At 36.8% G+C, this 23,462-nt stretch overlaps 1 protein-coding gene across 6 annotated transcripts in view; it reads left to right on the top strand.

Annotated features, from left to right (window-relative positions):
* Positions 1 to 22,513, top strand: part of CUL4B (cullin 4B) — a gene marked incomplete at both ends in the record, with an annotated part of 40,346 nt that extends 17,833 nt beyond the window's left edge. For 3 of the 6 annotated variants that reach the window (XM_084258403.1, XM_084258402.1, XM_084258404.1), the window contains 18 exons: positions 4,694 to 4,797; positions 5,412 to 5,481; positions 6,291 to 6,364; positions 7,349 to 7,511; positions 7,942 to 8,031; positions 8,324 to 8,406; positions 9,027 to 9,094; positions 10,256 to 10,374; positions 10,981 to 11,173; positions 12,395 to 12,499; positions 12,993 to 13,103; positions 13,543 to 13,634; positions 15,208 to 15,315; positions 16,128 to 16,241; positions 16,967 to 17,072; positions 17,817 to 17,989; positions 20,106 to 20,258; positions 22,418 to 22,513. In XM_084258403.1, the coding sequence (XP_084114529.1) occupies positions 4,694 to 4,797; positions 5,412 to 5,481; positions 6,291 to 6,364; positions 7,349 to 7,511; positions 7,942 to 8,031; positions 8,324 to 8,406; positions 9,027 to 9,094; positions 10,256 to 10,374; positions 10,981 to 11,173; positions 12,395 to 12,499; positions 12,993 to 13,103; positions 13,543 to 13,634; positions 15,208 to 15,315; positions 16,128 to 16,241; positions 16,967 to 17,072; positions 17,817 to 17,989; positions 20,106 to 20,258; positions 22,418 to 22,513 (2,022 nt within the window). Of the gene's footprint in view, positions 1 to 4,693; positions 4,798 to 5,411; positions 5,482 to 6,290; positions 6,365 to 7,348; positions 7,512 to 7,941; positions 8,032 to 8,323; positions 8,407 to 9,026; positions 9,095 to 10,255; positions 10,375 to 10,980; positions 11,174 to 12,394; positions 12,504 to 12,921; positions 13,104 to 13,542; positions 13,635 to 15,207; positions 15,316 to 16,127; positions 16,242 to 16,966; positions 17,073 to 17,816; positions 17,990 to 20,105; positions 20,259 to 22,417 lie in introns of all 6 variants that reach the window. The other 3 variants (XM_084258405.1, XM_084258406.1, XM_084258401.1) reach the window with 2 other exon arrangements.
* Between the last annotated feature and the right edge of the window lie 949 nt (positions 22,514 to 23,462).

Genomic DNA, 23,462 nt, shown 5'->3' with positions numbered 1-23,462 from the left:
TTTCTCTCAGAATCATATTTTAATAACTATAGTTATGTATTTCATTAGGTACACATTTATATATTTTTGGAGGTTTTTTTAAAATCAAATGCATTTTCTTTTTTTTTTTTTAAGATTTATTTATTTATGCAAGAACTGGGATACAGGTCAGAGGCGCTGGAGGGGAAGAGAATTCACCAGAGACAGAGTGGGGAGCAGAACAGGCAGACAGACCAAAGACACTGCTGAGGGGAACAGTGGGCGAGGCATGAGAGGTCTGCTGTGCCATGTGGGTTTCTCCCTGGCTGGCTCGCCTGGAATTGAACCCATGCTGCAGAGGCTATGGATGCTTCACAGCGTGCGCTCAACCCGCTGTGCCACTGGGGAGGCCCAATCAAACACATTTTCATTGTGACATATATGGATTTTGGAGGGGAGAGGCTGGAATTTGAAGATATAAAGAATAAAACCTTGCTTGAATGTTTTTATTTCATACCTGAATACCTTCAAAAAGGATTTAAGGTAACAAATTTACCAGTAATGATTGGGAATTTAAGTAAAAAGAAATGTAAAATAATGAATACATTTCTAAAAGCGCATTTCAAAAATCTGAAATAGGACTTACTCAAATGTCTAAAGAGTAATTTAGCACTTTCTTACTCATGTTTACTTACTCTTACCCTAGCACCTAACAGGATTCAGAGTACTTAGTAAATACACAGTCCTTGTTGAATCAGTAACTGCTCACTATGTACAAAGCTGAGCTATAGAAATCAGTAGGTATTTATGTTCTAGTAGGTTCATGAAATTATAGTAGTTTGTGACCAGAAATTTTTTTAAAAAAGAAATATCAGTGTATCACACATAATAATCATAAGTTACAGTTTCATGAAGATTTTGTTTCAATTATATGTATTAATTTTATGTATAATGGATTGTGGCATAAAATATATTTATTACTATGGTTTGTAAAACACTTTTTGGAAGCCACTGTATTGGCATACATGACATCCAAACAAACCTTGCTTAAAAGCAAAGAAAGCAGAATGTTTAGATCACAGGGTTTATGGAAGATTATAAACAGACATTTGGCCGAAATGTTAAGATTGGACCTTGAATACCATGTTCAAAGTTGTGGTTGGAAAGATAAAAAGGGTTTTATTAAACAAGATAGTATTTAAGTTTTTAAAGTATGTAATGCAGTCATGTAGTGCAAAATCCAAAAAGTATTACAGAGCACATAGTGAAAAGTTTCACTTCTACCCCATCCTCCAACCTTCCAGCTAGTTCCCCTCAGCAAACATTATTAGTTCTTTTGGGAGATGTAATCTTTCCAGAGATGCTTTCTGCTTGTGAAAACAACTGTGTGTCCTTATTCATTTTTCCTTTTTTACCTAAATGATATTAGACCATGTATTATACCACACCATTCAGTCCTTCATATTTTTTCTATCAGTGGGATTTCTTCATAAAAGTACATGAAATGCTCAATGGATGGTTATTGAGGAAGGGAACTACTAGATCTGGTCTGTATGTTAAGAAGCAGTGAAGGCTAAATTATACAAGCAATGTTCCCTTCCAAATTGATCTTTGAAATTTACCTTAGATGATCATGCCTTTCCTGCTTTTCTGGTCTATAACATCTTAAAACAGTTTTTTTTTAAGATTTATTTATAAAGATTTATTTGTTCATGCATACAAGAACTAGGGTACAGGTCAGAGATGCAGGGGGTGAGAGGATTCACCAGAGACATAGTGGGGAGCAGAACAGGCAGATTGACTGAAATATACTGCTGAGGGGAGCATGGGCAAGGCAGGAGAGGTCTGCTGTGGCATGTGGGTTGCTCCCTGGCCGGCTGGGCATCCAACTTATGCTGCAGTGGCTGGCGATAGCTTGAGAGCACTGTCTTTAACCCCTGCGCCACCAGGAAGGCCCCCCTTTAAAACATTCTTAACTAAATACTGTGTGCATAGAAAGCCCGGCTTATTCTCACTCACTATTCCCATTCTTTATCCATTTGTCTCTGGGTCTTTGGGACCCCACCTCTTTACTTTTGCTCAGGAATCCTTTCCTAACTTGCCCCTGCCCTAGAAAGCCTCTGTTGGGGCCTTGCCCCCGGATGCTTATCCCTCTCAATAGCATCTGGCACACAGTGTATTGTGATCGTATGTTTTCTGATTAGTTTTCTCCTTACATTGTAAGCCTCTTCTGTGTGCTGGGCACATTTGCTTTAGGGTTATGGATACATTCATTTTTTTTTTAATATTTACTATATTTACTTGGTTCAGAGTCCAGAAAGTGTTAAATAACACATAGATAACATGAGCACCTAATCTATTTCATTAAGGAGAGTTGGGGGACAGGATGTACACATAAATATAGTATTGACTTCGTTACAAGTCAGTATTGTGTGATTGCTAATAGAGCCAGGTGAATCACTGGTAGCTCAGGCTTATTGGAAGAAGCGGGACCTAGCTAAGTAGTAAGGGGAAAAGGTATCTTGGGTGAGAAGATAAATAGATATGCTGAGAAAACTGTATGGGAGAAAGGAACACAGCGAAAGGGAATGGGAAAAGTAGGACTTGAGAAATACTGGAAGTGGAAATGGGGAGATAAAGTATGAAGACAGTTTTCGCAAGGACATGGGGATGTTGAAAAATACGATTCACTCAAAAGGAACACCAAATATACAGTAAGAATTTACTAGAGGAGGAAGGGGAAGAATCGAGTCCACCAGAGAACCAGTGTGAACAGAGAGGCATATGAAATAAACATACTTCTCTTTTCCTCCTTAATTGCTGAATCAAATTGGTCTGCTATTTCCTGGTGTAATGACTTTCCTCCGATGTTATAAGGGATTTCCTTTAAGCTTTCCTTTCATTTGCTGATTCATTTACTGAACCTGCCTACTGGGACTATGACTTCCGACTGCATATTTCTGCATATTTATAAAATTCCACTCCAACCAACAGAATTTGGATGTTCCCTTGGAGTCAATTTTGGTGGAATTTTTGCCTTCTGTTGTGGTGAGAAAGAAATCCTGGTGTTACACTTAAGTCATTACTAGTTGGAATTGTGAATATATCATACTTCACCCAAAGAGTTTTATTATGTCTATTGTTTTAAATTTGAAAGTCTTAATAATACATAATGAGAAACTCACTGCAGTCTGAAGTATGTCCTTTTGAGATTTAGTATAAAAGATGAGGGCCCTCCCTGGTGGCACAGGGCTTGTTAAGTGTCAGTGCTATCAAGCTATTGCCAGTCACTGTGGTATGCATTAGATCCCAGTCAGGGAGCTAACCCACAAGGCTCAGCAGACCTCTCTTGTCTCACCTGCTGCTCCCCTCAGCAGTGTATTTCAGTAGATCCTAGTGTTATACTCTTCACTCTGTCTCTGGTGAATCGTCTCACTCCCTGTACCTCTGGCCTATTTATGTTCTTGTATGCATAAATAAATATAAATAAATCTTTTAAAAAATAAATAAGAATCCACCTAAGTAGAATGGAATAAAAATATAGCCATTTCTTTTGTAATTAATATTTAGTTGTGCAAATTTTTGAACCCGTTTAAATAACCTCCTTTTAGAAAAATGGGTTTATTCAGTGATAGCAGGTGAATTACAATTCAGGAAATGCAGGCTATGGCAAAACCATAGGCAAATCTATTTAAACTGAAATTTGGTGAAATATCCTTGGTGTTTGATTGTCTCATACTTATTATAATACTCATACTCATTATAATACATCTAGCAATAATTACTGCTTTGTTCTGTTCAGGGAAACCAAAGAAAGTATAAATAAGTTTTGGGTTTAATTATTTTTTTTTAAACTTAAAATGGAGTTCTATTTATGAGAGCAGTAAGCATTTTTTTAATTTTTGTGTGTATGTGTATTTTTACATCATTGTTCATTTTTGCGCAATGTATGCTTTCTCTTCTCAGGTGCAGTGCCCGTAAAACTCGCAACACCAATTCACCCGAGAACCATCACTATAATCCCTTGTGCTCTTCCCTCCCCTGTTTTGATCCCTTTGTCTCCTCCTGCCTGCTAATTTTATTTGTTTGTTTGTTACTGTTAATTTTTCTCCCCTGCAATATGCATTTTTAAGAACAAGACAACATTTATATATAGCAGTTGTTACAAATTGGATGTCTTCACAAGGGAGAAATTGACTTGATTCTGGTTCCTCCGTCCTTACCCTGTACAACCATAATGGATATATTAATTTGTTCTTTCTTAGTACAGTACATTGGTTATGAAAAGGTTCGCCACCTGCACTGATATTTTGTTTTACTTTTTTTAAATTAATTTATTTATGCATACAAGAGCTGGGGTACAGGCCAGAGGTACGGGGTGGAGGGTGGGTGAGAGGATTCACCAGAGACAGAATGGGGAGCAGAACAGGTAGACTGACTGAAATACACTGCTGAGGGGAGCAGTGGGCGAGACAGGAGAGGTCTGCTGCACCATGTGGGTTGCTCCCTGGCCGGCCGGGGATCGAACTCATGCTGCTGAGGCTGCGGATTGATTCGTAGTGCGGTGCTTCACCCCTTGCACCACCAGGGAGGGCCTTTACTTTATGTTTTAAATGGATGAATAACTTTTTAATAAGCTGGCATGTACAAATATCAAAATAAGAATTTTATGTAAATAATTGAGAATGTCCTCTTCCCATTCTCTCCTTAAGCAAGTATGTGTTTAATCTTGCAGGCTGTAGAAAATCTCTGTTCTTACAAGATTTCTGCAAACTTGTACAAACAGCTGAGACAGATTTGTGAAGATCACATCAAAGCACAAATTCATCAGTTCAGAGAATATCCTTTTAAAAACAAAAATGCCTGCATCTTTTCCCTTCCTACCTCTCATTTTCTGTTTGTAATGCAATACCTCTGTTTTGTAGTTTTGTTGTTTTCATTCATTTTGCTTCTAGAGAAAGAGGAAATAATTGACTTCAAGCTTAGTTAGGGTCTATCTCTGCATTGTGGTAATGTTAAATAAAATGTCCTTACATCTTTACCCTTTTAGCATAACAAATGTCTGTTTGTGGAAAGTTGATAATCTAAGAGAAGTCATAAACTATAAACTGAAAACACAGTGCTCAGTTATGGCTAAGACTTTTTTAAATTGAGGCAGTGGTTTACTATGTGATTCAAAGGCATAGGATCACACCTCAGATGCATGTGACCACAACCAAGGCCCCCTCAGCCCTCTTCTGTAGTCCATTGTATCCCCTCCCCTTTATTTTCTTGTTTCTCCTCCCCATAACACTTATTTTTAAAGGTATATGAGATGAAGAAATAGCATTCTGTTCTATAGTCAAGCACTGTTTAATTTCACTTAGTACATAGACTATTCCATACTTAAGTATTCTTACATTGTTTATATTACTTGTACTAAATGGTTTTAAAATATCCTTAACCTGTCTTACGGATTCATTGGATAGTGTTCTTTTTCTAAAAAAGATTGATCGATGCTGGCAAAACCACTGCAGACAAATGGTAAGTTGGGAAAATACTACATTTCAGCTAAATATTATAGTTAAAAAATTAATTTATTCAAATATAGAAATCTTAGTTTTAAAAACTTTGCAATAGGAGACTGCCTCAATATCTGCTCTTGTTCTGAACTGAAAGCTAATTTTGGTTGAAATTTCTATTTTAAAACTCTTAAGTTGTAGGTAAACCAACATTTAGAATGTCTTATACCATAGGATAATTTTAATTTTCATCACACTTAACCCAAAAGTATTTATTCTCATTTAAAAAGTTACATTTTTGTCTTGTCGGTCTTGATGAATATGCTTCCCACATTTGGATTACCTGTGAAGGGGCCTTATGGTGTTTTAATTTGTTCAGATCACAACCTTTTCCTTTCCTTCCTTAATAGGGTGTTTTTTAATACCTTAGAATCTGCAAATCAAAGTCTTAAAAAACCCATTCCTACCACCCAAAACCCTACGTGGTACAATATAAGGCAGCTTCACCCTCAGCACTCTTGCCAAGGAAGAATTGTATCAGTGTCCCCTTGATTACCCTTTTTTAATCTCTACTTCTCAAGTTGCAGAGAAGTCAGAACCATATTAAGTATGCCCTTTCTAGAAACTACAGGAAGGATTAAGAGAATACTGATAGTTCATTGAGAGTATTATGGGCATATTCTCAGGTAGATGTGTTTGTCTGCATGTGTGTTCCTTGTAGTCTAATTGTATATACAAGTGAATCCTGCAGTTCTAGTCTTATTACGAGCAAATATTTCAACTTCACTAAATATAAAAACTGTTTGATTTCCCTTTTCATTTTCATTGCAGATTATGATCAGGAGCATTTTTTTGTTTCTGGATAGAACTTATGTTCTTCAGAATTCGATGCTACCCTCTATTTGGTAAGGAATATGGAGTAATAATGGAAGAGAGTAGGTAATATATAAATATTCTCCCAGAAAATCACAGCTGGTTTCTAGACTTGTATTTATGGCAGTTTCATCTTCTTAATTATGTTTTATTGTTGTGAATATTTAAGATAGCTAGCATTCCCTAAGCATATAATGGTTTATTTTTTAAAGATTTATTTGTTTATGTGTACAAGAGCTGGGGTACAGGCCAGAGATGTGGAGGATGAGAGGACCCACCAGGACAGATTGGGGAACAGACTGAATACACTGCTGAAGGAACAGTGGGCGAAACAGGAGAGGTCTACCTCGCCATGTGGGTTGCTCCCTGGCTGGCCAGGGATCTAACTTGTGCTGCAGAGGATGCGGATTACCTCATAGTGCGGTGCTTAACTCCTTGCGCCATCAGGGAGGCCCAAGCATATAGTGGTTTATAAAGTTTTTTGTTAGCCAAGGGAATTAAATTTTATTCTGCATTCCATATGTGCGTGTAAGTATGAGTTCACTCATACTCTTTTAGCATTATTATGGAAAATTCCAGATATACACAAAAATAGAATACTCTTCCTCCCCACCCCAATATGCCTAGAATGTACTTATTGCAATTATCATAGCGTTTACTGATTTTTGAGTACTGAAGCCAAACGATAAATGACCAATTAATATTCAATGCCAGTAGAGTGAAGATCACTTTATGAACTAATTTTGTCTCTTGATTTGACCAAGGAAGATATCCACCAACAGAAATAATACAACAATACTTAGTTATGGAGAAAGACAGTAATTTAACTTCAATTCTTGTATAAGATAGAATGAGTTTCCTGCATGACTCTGATGATTAAATTAGATGTGTGGGTTTTATCCTTTTACAATTGCTGCTTCAAAGCCTGGAGCCCTAATTAATATGTAGCAAGAAGTTAAGCCTCTTCAGAAGTGGTATTGCAATCAATTAATTTAGATTATTTTTTTTTATTTTAGGGATATGGGACTGGAGTTATTTAGGGCTCATATCATAAGTGATCAGAAAGTCCAGAATAAGACAATTGATGGCATTCTTCTCTTGATTGAGAGGGAAAGAAATGGTGAAGCAATTGATAGAAGTTTACTCCGAAGCCTTTTAAGCATGCTTTCTGATCTGCAAGTAAGTTAACTACTTCACTTGTTACAGAGCTGATTGCTCTCCTTTTTTTTGATGTTTAAAAATCAGATTCATGGTGCCGTCACACATAAGACATTCAATAAATACTTTTTTAAAAAGATTTTATTTATTTATACACTAACTGGAGTACAGGTGAGAGACGCGGGAGGGTGAAAGAATTCATCAGAGAGAGTGGGGAGCAGAACAGGCAGACGGACCAAAAACACTGCTGAGGTGAGCAGGGGGTGAGGCAGGAGAGGTCTGCCACGCCATGTGGGTTTCTCCCTGGCTGGCCGGAAATTGAACCCGTGCTGCAGAGGCTGTGGACAACTTCACAGCGCAGCATTCAACCTGATGTGCCACCAGGGAGGCCCCGACATTCAATAAATACTTATTGAATAAATAAACTCTGTTATTTTGTCCCTCTTCCCAGATTTATCAGGACTCTTTTGAACAAAGATTTTTGGAAGAAACTAACCGACTCTATGCAGCTGAAGGCCAAAAATTAATGCAGGAAAGAGAGGTATTTAAAAATCATGGTTAATAAATCCACTGTCTCATAATAGACCTTACTTTCTGAAATATAAGCTGCCCTTTGCGTTTATCTTCCCAACATTGTGCTGCTTTTTCCCTCACTTAGGTGCTCCTTTCTTTTTTTCTCAAAGGCCAGAATTCTGGATCCTAAACTCTATCTGTAGTTTTACATGATTCAACCCTGTCACATTTGACAGGGCTTCTCCCAGGATCTTTTGGAGAGAACAGTTTTTGAATGCTATCTGGGGAGGAAACAATAATATAAAAAACTGTCTTTGTAGGTTCCTGAATATCTTCATCACGTTAACAAACGTCTAGAGGAAGAAGCAGACAGACTTATTACTTATCTAGATCAGACCACCCAGTAAGTATTACATGCTCAACCTAATAGTCTTAAACTGTATTACTGAATCACTGAAGAGACTTAAGGCATTCTGCAAACATGTTAGTAACTATTTTCAGATGTGATTTGAGGTTTTAACAATTCCTTCCATAATGCAAACTTTAAGGTATTATCTGCCTTATAGTTAAACAGTGCTTTGATCATTGGTTGTGTGTATGTGTTTAGGACGTAATTTTAAAATATTATCCAAGGCACATGTGATCTTTGAAGTTTTCAGGCTGATCAAAATTCAGTGGATGTTCATAGGTAAAATTGTTTCTGTGCTTTCTTAAATATCACCCACTAAGGAGTTCCTGTAAGTTTCATAGATAACTTACTATCTTCCTAATAAAAGCAGCAAAACTTGGAAAAAGCCAGCCACAGCAAGACTGAAAATATTTTATTTCATGATGTAAATCATATTCTGAAATATGTGGTATTTTTTCTTCTAGTAATAAAGTAGAGTAACTCTGAGCACCAGTATATTTATATGTAGATAGGAATATTGAAATTAACATAAAATGAGTTATTTGAACCTCCCCAGGCTTTAAATTTTCAGCAAAGTCAAATGTCAACAATTATAAACTTTTTTTTCCTTGTAGGAAATCATTAATTGCTACTGTAGAAAAACAACTTTTAGGTGAACACTTAACAGCAATTCTTCAGAAAGGTAATTGGCAATTTATAAATAAGAGATTAAAATGGTAGAAGCAAGTAGAACATCTTTTAAAAGCTTTCTAGTATATGACTGCATTTCTGCATTTCTTTCCCCTTAATCTTGACACTAGACTTTCAGAAGGTGCTTCTAGGAAGTAGGATGAAAGGGGTCCACCAACACCAGTAAAGTTACTGGAAATTTGAGAATTCTTGACTTAATATATAATAGTACAGTAAGGCAAGGTATTCCTTTTTGCTAGTGGTGTTTTTGTTCATAGTGTATAAAGCCAAGCACTTTTATTAATCCCAAGTTATCTTTTCCCTTCTAATGACTTTTCCCTTCTAATGTCAAATTTACTTTGACAGTGCCATAAGCAGTTCTTTTGCTCCAGTAATCTGTTACATAAATTGGATATATTTTAGACCTTTAATGCATTATACTGTTATTTCATTTTGAAAATCAACTACATTTGAACCTAATATAAACTTAATCTTTTAAAACATGGCTTTTGATATATCACAGGCCATATCTAGTAATCAGAACTGTAACTGTGTCCACTAATGTGTCATATATAACACAGCTCCTGCATATGTGAAGTATTTAAAATGTGTTTTTATTTATTGATTTATTAAATAAAACTGCCATGTTAAATAGCACAAACCATTACATACTTGTTTTTATATTATTTTATTTATTTAAAGATTTATTTATTTATGCATACAAGTGTTGGGGTATAGGCCAGAGGTGCGGGAGACGGGGGTGGTATGTGTGAAAGAATTCACCAGAGACAGAGTGGGGAGCGGAACAGGAGGATCCACTGAAACACACTGCTGAGAGGAGCAGTGGGTAGAACAGGAGAGGTCTGCTGCGCCATGTTGCTTAGCTCTCTGGCCGGGAATCGAACTCGTGCTGCAATGCTGGCGATAGCTTAATAGTGCTGAGACTTATCCCCTGCACCACCAGGCAGACCCTGTTTTTATTTTTATAAAAACTGATGTCACTTTATTTAGTTTCCACTCAGGTGATATTTTTACTTGTTTGTTTTCAAAATAAATGTTACAGCTCACATGCAAACTAGTTCAGACTAGTATCATCATGATTATTTACATTTCATTGAAATATCTGACATTTTTGTTTACTGTTTTTTAAACGTCAAAATGTTTCAAAATTTAGGTTTAAATAATCTTCTTGATGAAAACCGAATTCAGGATTTATCTCTCCTGTATCAACTCTTCAGTAGAGTTCGAGGTGGCGTTCAGGTTCTCTTACAGCAGTGGATTGAATACATTAAGGTATTAACAATTAACCTGTGATTTTTTTTTTTCCCTTCTAATGACTTTTTATCTACACCTGGAGTGCATGTCAGCAATCATTTCTTGTTAGATAAAACTTTTTTTTAAGTAATGGGATTTTTGAGACCTGTCAAACTGAAAATGATAGCTGTGTGGCAAATCAGCAGTAAAATTTAACCTTGATGTCTGACTGATTTCTAGCTCCAATACTTATAGCAGAAAATGTGGAAAAAGAAAGAGGACAATTTTAGGATTCAAAATTTCATTCCTTTCTTCAATCTTACACTGAAACCAGATTGCCACTAAAAAAATTTCAAAGCTGGCTTCTTTAAAAGTAAGGAAAAGAGCTCAGAGGCTTATAATATTCCATTACGATATTGTATGCCTAGTGGTCATTCCTTATTATTTTTTGTGATTATAGATGAATAGTAGCAGTCTGGATGTTTTATCACTGTTTTTTTTTTTTTCTTTTTCTGACTTCAAAGACAGCTTTTATTTATTTTTTTGAGATATTTTAAATATGTGTTCCAACTAAAAATATTTTGAAATTGTGTTCACCATAGACAATTCAGTTGTAGTTAAAAAGTGGAAATATTTGTTTTTTAGGCATTTGGCAGCACTATTGTAATTAATCCAGAAAAAGATAAAACCATGGTTCAAGAATTGCTGGATTTTAAAGATAAGGTTGATCATATAATTGATATCTGTTTTATGAAGAATGAAAAATTTATCAACGCCATGAAAGAAGCATTTGAAACATTCATTAACAAAAGACCAAACAAACCTGCTGAACTTATAGGTATTTTCCAGTCCCTTTTTCCATTTAATGTTCTTTTATTCATAAAATTTCAATTAATCCAAACTTTTGACAAGATTGTAGTAAATAAACCTGGATGTAAGAAGTAAGTCCTTCCAGCTGAAGAGCATCTCAGAGCCCACATATCAAGCATGTTGTACTTTCTTTGTAAGATGATAGTTTGTTTTTTTTTTAAAGATTTATTTATTTATGCATACAAGAGCTGGGGTACAGGCCAGAGATACAGGGGTAGGAGGGTGAGAGGATCCACCAGAGACAGAATGGGGAACAGAATAGGCAGAGTGACTGAAATATACTGCTGAGGGGAGCAGTGGGCGAGACAGGAGAGGTCTGCTTCGCCATGTGGGTTGCTCTCTGTCCAGCTGGGGATCAAACTTGTACTGCAGAGGCTGTGAATTGCTTCATAGTGTGGTGCTTAACCCCTTGTTCCACCAGGGAGGCCCTGTAAGATGGTACTTTGAACCCTATTTACTTTTGTTGATAATAAACCTCATAGCTTTTTTCCAAGCCTTCAGCAATTTGGAGGCCTAAACTTAAGAGTACAAGGATGGATATCACAAATTACAATTGTCAGTGAGAAAGAAAAAGTCCAGGACAAATATAAACCTAATAATCTGGGCCCACTTATTATAAGGGTGTGATGTGGTATAATGCAGTGATACCTAGACTTTACCACTCAAGTTCCCCTTAATGTAAGAGGAGGAGGTTCCTTGAGCAAGTTGAGGGTCATCTACCAATAGATAAAATTTCATTGTCTACTACTAATCATTAAAATATTTGCAAAGTTTGCCTTTTCTATAACGTATCTGTTCTGTTTTAATAGAAAAGTATTATTTAAGATTGCTTATCATCTGCATAAAATAGACACTCCAGAAAATGGGCCATACTTTTCAGTGACTTTGATTACTCCATCACAAAGCTGTCTGCATACTCCTGTTTTAATAATTATCAGTATACTGGGGAGTATGTTAGATCTTTAGTCAGAAGTCTTGGGTTTGAGTTCAGATTCCGGTATTTATTAGCTCTGTAGCATTGAAGTAACTTGATCTTCCTGACTTTGAAGACTTTTAGAAGTGCATTTGAAACACTGAAAAATTCAGTGTACCTGCTCCTGTTTGAGCATGTATAATGCCTGGTACCTCATGAGTACACATGATCACTAAAAATCAAATCTCCTCCTTCCTTTCCCCCCTCCCATTTTAGCTAAATATGTAGATTCAAAGCTTCGTGCCGGCAACAAAGAAGCTACAGATGAAGAACTTGAAAAAATGTTGGATAAAATTATGATCATATTTAGATTTATCTATGGTAAGTGTTTTTCTCTTAGTATTTTTCTTTTAAAATAAAGCATTAGAGAAACTAGTGAGTATAATCGACCTGGATTTTGATTTGGGAGTTTAGAGATTTAAAGTTCTATTTTTTCCATGCATTTCATTCATTGTAGTTATTGAGGAATGTTACTTGATTGCCTTGTGTTTTGACTTTTCCATTATTAAGAGCCTTGATTTTTGCTACTTGTTTTAATCTCTGTGGAGAATTAATGCTTAAAGCTACCAGTCAGCTAAAACTTTTCTAAAGACAAATGAATGCAATCTTAACTCTTTATAGCAAGAACTTTTGAAATGTTTGGCACAAAAAAAATCTACCTCCGATTTAATGTTTCTTGCATTTAACAATCTGGGATAAAATATGTAGTTAAATAAATTGGACTAATGGTGTGATTTATTAAGTGCTTTGAAGCAGTTTTCTCTGAACTTTTTATTGGAATATTATGAGTGTTGTGTTTTGTTGCTTGACATAGGCAAGGATGTTTTTGAGGCCTTCTATAAGAAAGATTTAGCCAAGCGCCTATTAGTTGGGAAGAGTGCATCTGTAGATGCTGAAAAGTCAATGCTGTCCAAACTAAAACATGGTATGTTTGTCATTCTTTCTGCTCCTTTTCTTTGATTTCCTTATTTTTATTCTTTCAGCTGACTGCCTCTTTTGTCGACATTGTATGTTCATGTGATAAAAATGTAAATTAAGTTAATGTCGTTTCCAGCTATTGTGCATATCCTACATGTCCAGAGCTCTTGCATTTAAAAAAATAATGCATTGTTCATGTTTTTATTATTTGTATAAACATTTCCCATTTATTTTATGCCTAAATAGTAGATAAGGTTACTACAGGATTAAAGAGTTTGACTCTGAATTAGTGGGGCATACACTTTGGGGTAAGGATTTCTTTTTATTCTTATGAATAGTTACAGATCATATTTCATGTTAAAATTAATTATGCATTTCATGTTTTCAATTTTAAATTCTTTGATTTTTGCCACTTAAAAACATAAATCTGTAAACATCTTTAATAGAATGTGGAGCTGCTTTCACCAGCAAACTTGAAGGAATGTTTAAAGACATGGAGCTTTCTAAAGACATCATGATTCAGTTCAAACAGGTAAAAGTGAGTTAAGCTCTTACTAATTCCTCAAATTTAAATGTTTAGTGACCACCTTGCTGTGGTTTGTACTGAAGAGGATAAATAAAATCATGTATGTATTGTAAGCACTAAATAACAACTTAGATGATATTCACAATAGAGAAAAAGCTCACCAATGAAATATAAATGTATTTGACCTACTTCAGTATTTATTTTCAATATATACCTAGGGTAACAAAATGTATTGAAGTGTTGGTGATTTGCATGTTCAAAACTGGCAGTGGGGAGAGAGCAAAGGTGATAAAGTGGTAGTAGAATAACTAGAAATGTTGGTAGAAGGTGATTTTGAAATACTTAACAGCATAGGAGATGAGGGCAGCAAATTTGAGTTTTCACTAAGGGCTTTGGGATTGACTGTTTTACCACCATATTGTGGTGAAAGAGGAAGACTAAGGAGAAAGATTAGGATCAATAGTATCCTTGGTCTTGTAGTAGCTACAGAATAGGGTTTATCTGCGCTGCCCTTTCTGCCTTTTCTTCTTTCCCCACTTCAGGTCACCCCTGCAGACAGGCAGCAGAACAAGTGAAAAACTAGAGACTTAAGCTGGCTGGTGGGGTGAGGAAGAGGGGTTGCTGTAAATGTTCCAAGCCACATGGGGGTCTCCAAAGTAAGATGGTATGGGGAGAAAATAGAGAAGGGATCTTATAACCACCCCACTGTATGTGAAAAATTATTTAAGCTGGTGATGCCTCTAATGAAGTCACAAGATCCTTGTGTGCCATTGTAACAAAATGTTAACCTATGCACTTTTCTAGTGCACTTACTAATAGGCATTGTTTTTGTTTGTTTGTTTGTTTTATGCATACAAGAACTGGGGTGTAGGCCAGAGGTACAGGGAGTGAGAGGCTTCATCAGAGACAGAGTGAGGAGCAGAACAAGCTGATATACTGAAATATACTGCTTAGGGGAGCAGCGGGTGAGACGAGAGGTCTGCTGTGCTGTGTGGGTTGGCTCCCTGGCTGGGGATAGAATTCATGCCGCAGTGGCTGGCAATAACTTGATAACGCTGAGACTTTAACCCCTGTACCACCAGGGAGGTCCTAACAGGCATTGTTTATAGTCCTTTTTGTTTTGTTTGTTTGTTTTTTATTATGTGTGCCTACAACTTTTATTTATTTAAGATTTATTTATTTATTTACGCAAGCACTGGGTACAGTCAGAATCGCGGGAGGGTGAGAGAATTCACCAGAGCGGGAGAGCAGAGCAGGCAGAAGGAGTGAAGTACACTGCTGAGGGGAGCAGTGGGCGGCAGGAGAGGTCTGTGCACCATGTGGGACCCTCCTCTGGTGGCTGGGGAGCAGCCGGGGATGGAACCGGTGCTGCAGAGGCTGCGGGCAGCTTCGCAACCCAGCGCTCAACCGCTGTATCTCCGGGGAGGCCCTGTTTATAGTCCTTTTAATAGTGGCCTTTTATTTTCAGAATGGTCAGTATTTGCATATAATTTTATAATGGGGAACTTTTTGAATGGCTCATCATTATGACATGAGATGCATTTGCTTTTCAATTTAAGATCTCTGTGTGTTGATCTTCTTATAGTATATGCAGAACCAGAATGTACCTGGGAATATTGAATTAACTGTGAATATTCTGACAATGGGTTATTGGCCAACATACGTGCCTATGGAAGTCCATTTACCCCCAGAGGTAAGAGTTGCTAGGTTTGAGAAATACATATTTCTATTTTGCTTGTTACTTGAAAAATAGATAGCTTTTAACAGTTGGTATCAGTAAGTACATCAACACCAAATGACAGCTGTTCTGGTAATTTACTCTTTTACTCATGCAGTTGTATGATTGTAGCATAGCTAATAGTTTTTGGGTTCAGGGCCAATTTCCCTGACCTTTCATTTCCCCAGATTGTGCCCATCACTACCCAGCTCTTAAAAATTTTTGCCCATGTGACCTGGGTGGTTGCTGTATGGTAGGTTCTTGAGTAAATTCATCCTAATTCCTGGGGGCATGAATAGCTCGGGGCTGAAGTCTAGAAAGGGCGCTAAGACTATAAAGATACTGCGAATCCTCCATGATGATCGTGGAAGCTTAGGAAATAGCTCTTTCTCAATGAAAGGGAGAATACAGAAACAAGAAGAGAAAAGGGCTAAAGCAGAACTTTGGAAAAGGCTCAGATTAGGCAGGTAGTAGGAAAAGGAAACTGAAGGAAAAACCAACAGTGATAAAGAAGCAAGAGTGATAAAGGAACCAGCATGTGCAGAAGCACAAAATCCACTGGAGTGAATGTTCCAGAAGAAGGTATGATTAAATGTTACAGAGATCAAAGAGTAAAAAGACTGATAATTGCTATAACATTGTCATTGTTGGGAAATCATTACCTTACATCTAGTGATCAGGGGACCTACTGGGCATCGTCTTTAAACTTTCCAAAAGCGATTACACATTTAATATGAATGTGATATTGAATACAGAGTTTAAATAAAGCTTTGTTTTATTTATTATAGATGGTAAAACTTCAGGAGATTTTCAAGACATTTTACTTAGGCAAACACAGTGGCCGGAAACTTCAGTGGCAGTCAACCCTAGGACACTGTGTTCTAAAAGCCGAATTTAAAGAGGTAAGTGGATGTTCCTAAAACTTAGTTTTCATCTTCAGTATTGGGGTCAGCCCTCTTAACTTGAAGATTTAAGCTGTTTTATAAATGTATCTAAATATCTACATAACACAATAGTACTTTGTCACAGCTTTGTGTATATTTTAAGAATGTGATCTTTTCCACAATTGATTTGTCTCTGCTGCAAAACCACAAACAGCCCTTTTTCCCACCTGTGGATGTACAATTCACACTACCACTTCTGTTTTTTTTTTTTTTTTTCACACTACCACTTCTTGACAGAAGCTTTCTTGTTGCTGGGAGCTAGAGACTAGAGTGGGTGTCAGGGTAACAGTTCCCATATCTAATTTCAAAAGATTCCCGTGGCTTTTCATGACTAATCTGAATCAAACAAGTTGAAAATGCATTTGAAATAGTGATTTCTTGCTGCTCGTGATAAATATCTGTAATAACACATGGGGCTGAATTATTAATTTTCATTACTTTGTTGTGCTCTTTTAATTACAAGTCTTAAAGACCTGTAGAAAGGTCACCCAATCCTTCTCCCTATTTTAGGTAGGATCACACCTAAACCCTACACTGAACATACTGGATTTTCTGGATAATGTTAATCCGTGTTTCTAAAACCACTAATTGAAAAATGCTTTTCCTGTAAGAGATTAGTTATTTGATTAACTTTTCATGTGTTTTTAAAAAGTGATGGCTAAATATTGCTGTTTTTCCAACAGGGTAAAAAAGAACTCCAGGTCTCTCTCTTTCAAACACTGGTGCTGCTAATGTTTAATGAGGGAGAGGAGTTCAGTTTAGAAGAAATCAAGCAGGCTACCGGAATAGGTTTGTGTTGAATCAGTCCATTTAGCAAACCTTATTCAGTGTCCACTATTTTAAGAACTCTGTGGGGGTGATACAGAGTCATAATCCCTCCTCAGCACTGTTGATATACCCCTGGGGAAAGGGGGAAATGACACTTGAAATAATTTTAAAACCAGCAAGAACCAGTCTGGTGCTAACTAGGAGTAAGTCAGGAGAGCAACAAAGTGAGAGATCACTGTGGACTAACACGGTTGGAGAAAGCCTTCGTGAAGGAGGTGGGAATTGAACTGGACTGTAAGTTTCAGTTAAGGAGAAGGCATATGCTGCAAGAGGAAATATTGTGAGAAAAGGCCTTGAAGTAGAAACAGGCAAAGGTCATGGAAGCGTTTTAACTACAGCATAGAATGGGTTGGTGGTATCCCAACTAGCAATAGGAAAGAGAACAGCTTTATGGGGAACATGACTGGATAAAATTTTTCGGTTACTAGTAAGACATCCAGGTGGGAGGTATACTGTAAATGTGGGACTGAAAGAAGTGAGATGTCATTTCTAAAGATTGGTAGTTATCCACAGGGAATGATAATTGAAGCTTTTAGAGGCCCACCAGGAAAAAAGCTACTGCGTAGAATAAAGAAGTTGTTGAAATTGGGGGAAATTGGAAACAGTTTTAAAAGAGGGATGGGGTGGAAGCTACATTGAGGTTGAATGTAGCTGTTCCTGTTAAAGAGCCAGTTACAAATAACTCAGCCACTGTTTCCTTTTCAGAGGATGGAGAGTTGAGGAGAACACTGCAGTCGTTGGCATGTGGCAAAGCTAGAGTTTTGGCAAAAAACCCGAAGGGCAAAGATATTGAAGATGGTGACAAGTTCATTTGTAATGATGATTTCAAGCACAAACTTTTCAGGATAAAGATAAATCAAATCCAGATGAAAGAAACGGTATTTCTTTTGCATTTTCCTAATCTTAATGCAGTGGAATTATATGTGGCCATAATATAAACATTATAAAGAAGATTTTACATCTATAACAGTGCTGGCGTGGCGAGGGCACACTTAGCATATTAATTTTCCATGCCTATATCTAAGTATATTTCATTATTTGATTTGGGAATTTTGGGGTGGGGGGAAGATGCACACAATTGGGCCTGATACTCAACATAGTTTGGGGTGGGTTTTTTATTTCCAGTATCACTGTGGGAAAACTGGAAACTATTTCCTGTTTTAAGTGAATTAAGTGAACGCCATGTCTTAGCCTATGGACTGGTACTCTACTTACATAATATACACAGCATTTACATTAGCTGTGTAGTCTGTTGATTCTTTAAATTCTGAAATGATTACTAATGCATTTTTATTTTCACAAGTAATGGTAATTTCTTGGCCTTTTTTTTTCTTTCAACCAAACCATCCATGCCCATATCCTGCTTTTTCATTTAACATTAAATTTTTAGAATTTTTTCATACCATTAAATGTCTTTACAATATCACAAATAGCCATACACTATTCTTTTGCATGACTATTATAAATGATTTCAGCAATGTCCATTACTGAGCAGTTAAGTTCATAGCTTTTTAGTATTGTAATTAAAACTGCAAGAAACACCTTTGTACCTAAATCTTAATCTCTCTGAGCTTTCCCTTATATTAATCATGGAAGTTGATCTTTTGGGTCAGAGTATAACCATTTTAAGACTCTTAATACATAATGTTCTATTGTGTTCCAGAAATGCTGGACCTATTTACACACCATCTGGTAGCATGGGTGCCTGTTTTAATTGTGCCCTTGCTCTATCACTAAAGATTATATTTTCTTCTTAAAATCTTTGCCAGCTTGCTTTTAAAAAATATGAATGGTTTAGTGTTTCTTTGCTTAACAACGAATATAGTTTGTTTTGGCCATTTCAATTTATGAGAAACTTTTATTAAGAAAATCAACTGCAGCATTTCCTGAAATCTGTTGGCTTCAGTTCCAACTGGAACTAATGTAGTACCTGAGAAAAAGTTTTAATGTGAGACAGAGGTCCGTATCTCAAACAAATTCCTGTCTTTCTCAAATTCACATCAAAGTTAGAAGAGTCTCCTAGAAGATTACTGTGTCCTTTTAAAAACATTTATGCTGTACCAAAAAGAAACTGCTAAAAGCCCAAACTATTCTTTTAATTTAAGTGGGAAAGATAGCTATTTTGCATTAGCATTAAGGTTGGTAAACTGAACTTAAATATATTTTAAATCACTGTACATTTTGTACAATATTTGCTTTCTTTTCTCAGATGTAGTCCCCATAGAATTCCACCACCAATTCACCCATGCACCATCACCATAGTCCTTTGTGTTCTTCCCGCCCTTGTTTTGATGCCTCGCCTTCTCCCTCCCCTATATAATATCTCTGATTCATAGTTGCCTGTTAATTTTGTTTTGTTTGTTATTATTTTTTTCCCTAATCCCTTGTTTGGTTCCCCTATATCCTCCCCTAAGTGAAGCCATCCAATATTTTTCTTTGTCCTTCTGACTTATTTCACTGAGAAAAATCCCTTCTAGCTTTTATCCTTGTTGTTGCAAATGGCATGAGTTTATCTTTTTTAATTGCTGAATAGTATTCTACTGTGTATGTATACCATATTTTCTTGATCCAGTAATCTATTTTTGGGCATTTAGGTTGTTTCCAAATCTTATCTATTATAAATAGTGCTGCAATAAACATAGGGGTACAGGAATTCTTTTGAATTAATGTTTTTGTGTCCTTTGGGTAGCTTCCTAGGAGTGGAATTGCTGGGTCATATGGTAGCTCCATTTTTAGTAGTTTGAGGAACCTCCACACAGCTTTCCATAGTGGTTGGACCAGTTTGCATTCCCACCACTAGTGTAGGAGAGTTCCTTTTCACCAGATCCTCGCCAACATATGTTGTTGCTAGTTTTTATAATATGTGCCATTATCACTGGTGTAAGGTGGTTTCTCATTGTGGTTTTGATTTGCATTTCCCAAAATGTACAATTTATGTAAGTCAACACGTTTCACTTAAGGTGTCATTCTTAACTTAAAATTTTTTTTTGTTAGGTCGAGGAACAAGCAAGCACTACAGAAAGAGTATTTCAAGACAGACAGTATCAAATTGATGCTGCAATTGTTCGAATTATGAAGATGAGAAAGACACTTAGCCACAATCTCCTTGTTTCAGAAGTGTACAATCAGTTGAAATTTCCAGTAAAGGTAGGTGCTTCTGTATTTTCATGTCAAGCTTTGATATATACGTAAAAGAGATTTTCAGACACGAAACTTACAGAGATTAAAGATTTATGGCCAATTGGGAGGACAAAATGTTTTAATTTCTTGTACTCATAGGATTAAAAAAAAACCCTTTGTAGGGCCTCCCTGGTGGCTCAGCGGTTGAGCGCTGGGTTGCGAAGCTGCCCGAGACCTCTGCAGTGCCCGTTCGATCCCTGGCTGCTCCCCGGCCACCGGAGGAGGGTCCCACATGGCGCGCAGACCTCTCCTGCCGCCCGCTGCTCCCCTCAGCAGTGTACTTTGGTCCTTCTGCCTGCTCTGCTCCCCGCTCTGGCTCTGGTGAATTCTCTCACCCTCCCGCGCTTCTGACTGTACCCAGTGCTTGTATAAATAAATAAAAATAAATCTTTTAAAAAATAAGTAAATAAATAAATAAAACCCTTTGTAGCCCATGTCAGCAGCTGTTATAAAGGAAAAAAACAATTTATAAAAGCTATTCCACATGTAAGTTTAGCTGCTAAACTTTTTTAGTGAGTCTTTGGAATTTTCAGGTTAATTCACTATATTTCTTTAGAGCATTTGCTATTTTTGTATTTTTCCTCTTAATATGCCTTGTTATTTTCACAGATTTGGTTGTTTTATTTTTTTTTTTCATTTTTTTTAAAGATTTATTTACTTAATACACACAAGAGCTGGGGTACAGGCCAGAGATGCGGGGTGGGGGGTGAGAGGACTCACCAGAGACAGAGTGGGAAACAGAACAGGCAGACTGACTGAAACACACTGCTGAGGGGAGCAGCGGGCAAGCCAGGGGAGGTCTGCTTTGCCATGTGGGTTGTTCCCTGGCCGGCCGGGGTTTGAACTCATGCTGCAGAGGCTGCAAATTTGCTTCATAGTGTGGTGCTTAACCCCTCGAGCCACCAGGGAGGCCCCAGATTTGGTTGTTTTAAATGAAGTTAAATCTTCTATAATTACCCATTAAAAACTGTACAGATAAGTAATCATCATTAGGTATCTTCTTGAAAGTTTAGCAAAAATTGTGGCAAACTGACGTTAGTCATTAAACAGACTTGTTCGAGTGCAAGTAAATGTGGTATAGTACTTGACTCTTTTCCAAGCTTTGTAAGAGTCTTAACTGTGTGATGATAAACACTTGGAAGAGTGAATAGACTTGGTTAGCAGGGTTCTCATGAGCTTTGGGCTTAGTAAATCACTTCATCTTGCTGAACTGTTTCCGCTTTTGTAAAGTGGGAATAATAATATTACTTGTAGGATTTTTTTTTTTTTTGAGGCGTAAATGAAAATAACATATATTAGCATTGGGTCTGGCACATAGTACACACTCAATAGCTGTTCTCATAGGGTAGACTTTCTCATTTTCCAAACCTAATACTGCCTTCTCATTGCCAAACTCATCCTCATGTTCTGCCTAACAATCATTATGCCTCCAGCTGGAGACATCACCGATGCTAGAGATATTAGAGGATCACTCTAGTAACATTGTGCTAATACTCTACATATTAGACCATAATTAAAAGAATGTCATTTTGATTTTCAAACCTTGCATAAGATAATGGTTAAAATTTTGCCTGCCCACCAGACTTTCTCAATTACCCCTCTCGAGCAAATGTCCATGTTACATAATCTGAAAAACACTCTATTAGCAAGTAGGATTATATTCTTTTTATAGACTTCATACAAAAGACAGTGGAATTTTGTCATCCAGGAATGAAGAATGCAGTTATAAGGAACTTCATAAGCTTTCTTGATTTTTATTTATTTTTAAAAATGTTTATGTATTTATGTATGCAAGAACTGGGATACAGGCCAGAGGTGTGGAGGGTGAGAGGATTCACCAGAGACAGAGTGCAGAACAAAACAGGCAGACTGACTGAAATACTCTGCTGAGGGGAGGAGTGGGTGAGACATGAGAAGTCTGCTGCACCATGTGGGTAGCTCCCTGGCTGGCCGGGGATTGAACTTGTGCTGCAGAGGCTGCAGACAGCTTCACAGTGCTGTGTTTAACCCCTTGCGCCACCAGGGAGGCCCTGTGTTCTTTTTTTTTTTTTTTTAAATGGAATTTTGGGAAATAGCATGAACCGGTGATTATAAACTTTGCACTGAAAATTTGCCTTCTCTTACAGCCTGCTGATCTTAAAAAGAGAATAGAATCCTTAATTGACCGGGACTACATGGAAAGAGATAAAGAAAATCCAAACCAGTACAACTATATTGCATAAAATATTGGCCTTGGAGCATTTGTTGTCACATGCAGTAGCCGGTGGATAAACTAACTTGTCAATCCAATGTTATTTGACTTCTTTTATACTACCGATGACCAAATGAAGCAGTATAATGGGATAGTTGAGGTGGACTTTTTCAGTGGTTAACATGCCCTTTTAAAGAGTAATACGTACCTTTAAGAAGAATGTTGTTGAACTCTTTGCATGTTATTTAGTATGATGTGCAGAAAACTCTTAAGAAAGTACCTGGTCTTCATGATTCCTGTTTGGAACTGGGGAAGAGGTCCCTATGACTATTAAAAAAGGAGAGGGGGGTTCTTATACATCGTTAATTATGAAGCAAAAGGTTTATTTGCTTAAAATGTCATTTAAAGATACTTAAACTGCATGCAGACTTTATTTACTGTACAGAGTTCTGGATGTATTTATCAAATAGAAAAACCACCCTGGACTTGGTTGTTCACCTGTTTTGTGATTTCCCATGAAAAGAAAATAAGTTGTCATAGCTATTGGTATTTTACTCTAGGTAATGTTCTGTTACACTGAAAGGGATGTTTTTTAAAAACTTATTTGGAAACAAGTTTTCAAGTAGAGGGACAGTTGCTTTACATAATCTCTGTATATACACATCCTAAGACTTCACATTTATGACAGTGGGATGTGTGTATATAGCTTAACCCTGAGTTTACTGTGCTGATTAACAGGTACTTGTAAAAAGAGCTGAAATAGAAAATTGTTGATCAGTTGTACTAGACGAACATGGTAGGAGAGAAAAAATCCAGTTCTTCATATTAAAAATGAATACAATATGAACATTGCAAAAGAGACCAAAACCCACATGTTTTATAAATTTTTACAGGAGCAGAAAATCATCAGCTAGTTTCCAATTTCCTTTTGACTTTAAATGTTATTTGAACAGTTTTGTCTTTAACTTGGACCAATTGTA

The sequence above is a fragment of the Talpa europaea genome (genome assembly GCF_964194135.1).
Source record: "Talpa europaea genome assembly, chromosome: X".
NCBI classification, from domain to species: Eukaryota; Metazoa; Chordata; class Mammalia; order Eulipotyphla; family Talpidae; genus Talpa; species Talpa europaea.
Note: the sequence above shows the minus strand (reverse complement) of the source record. Positions and strands in the feature narration are given on the sequence as shown.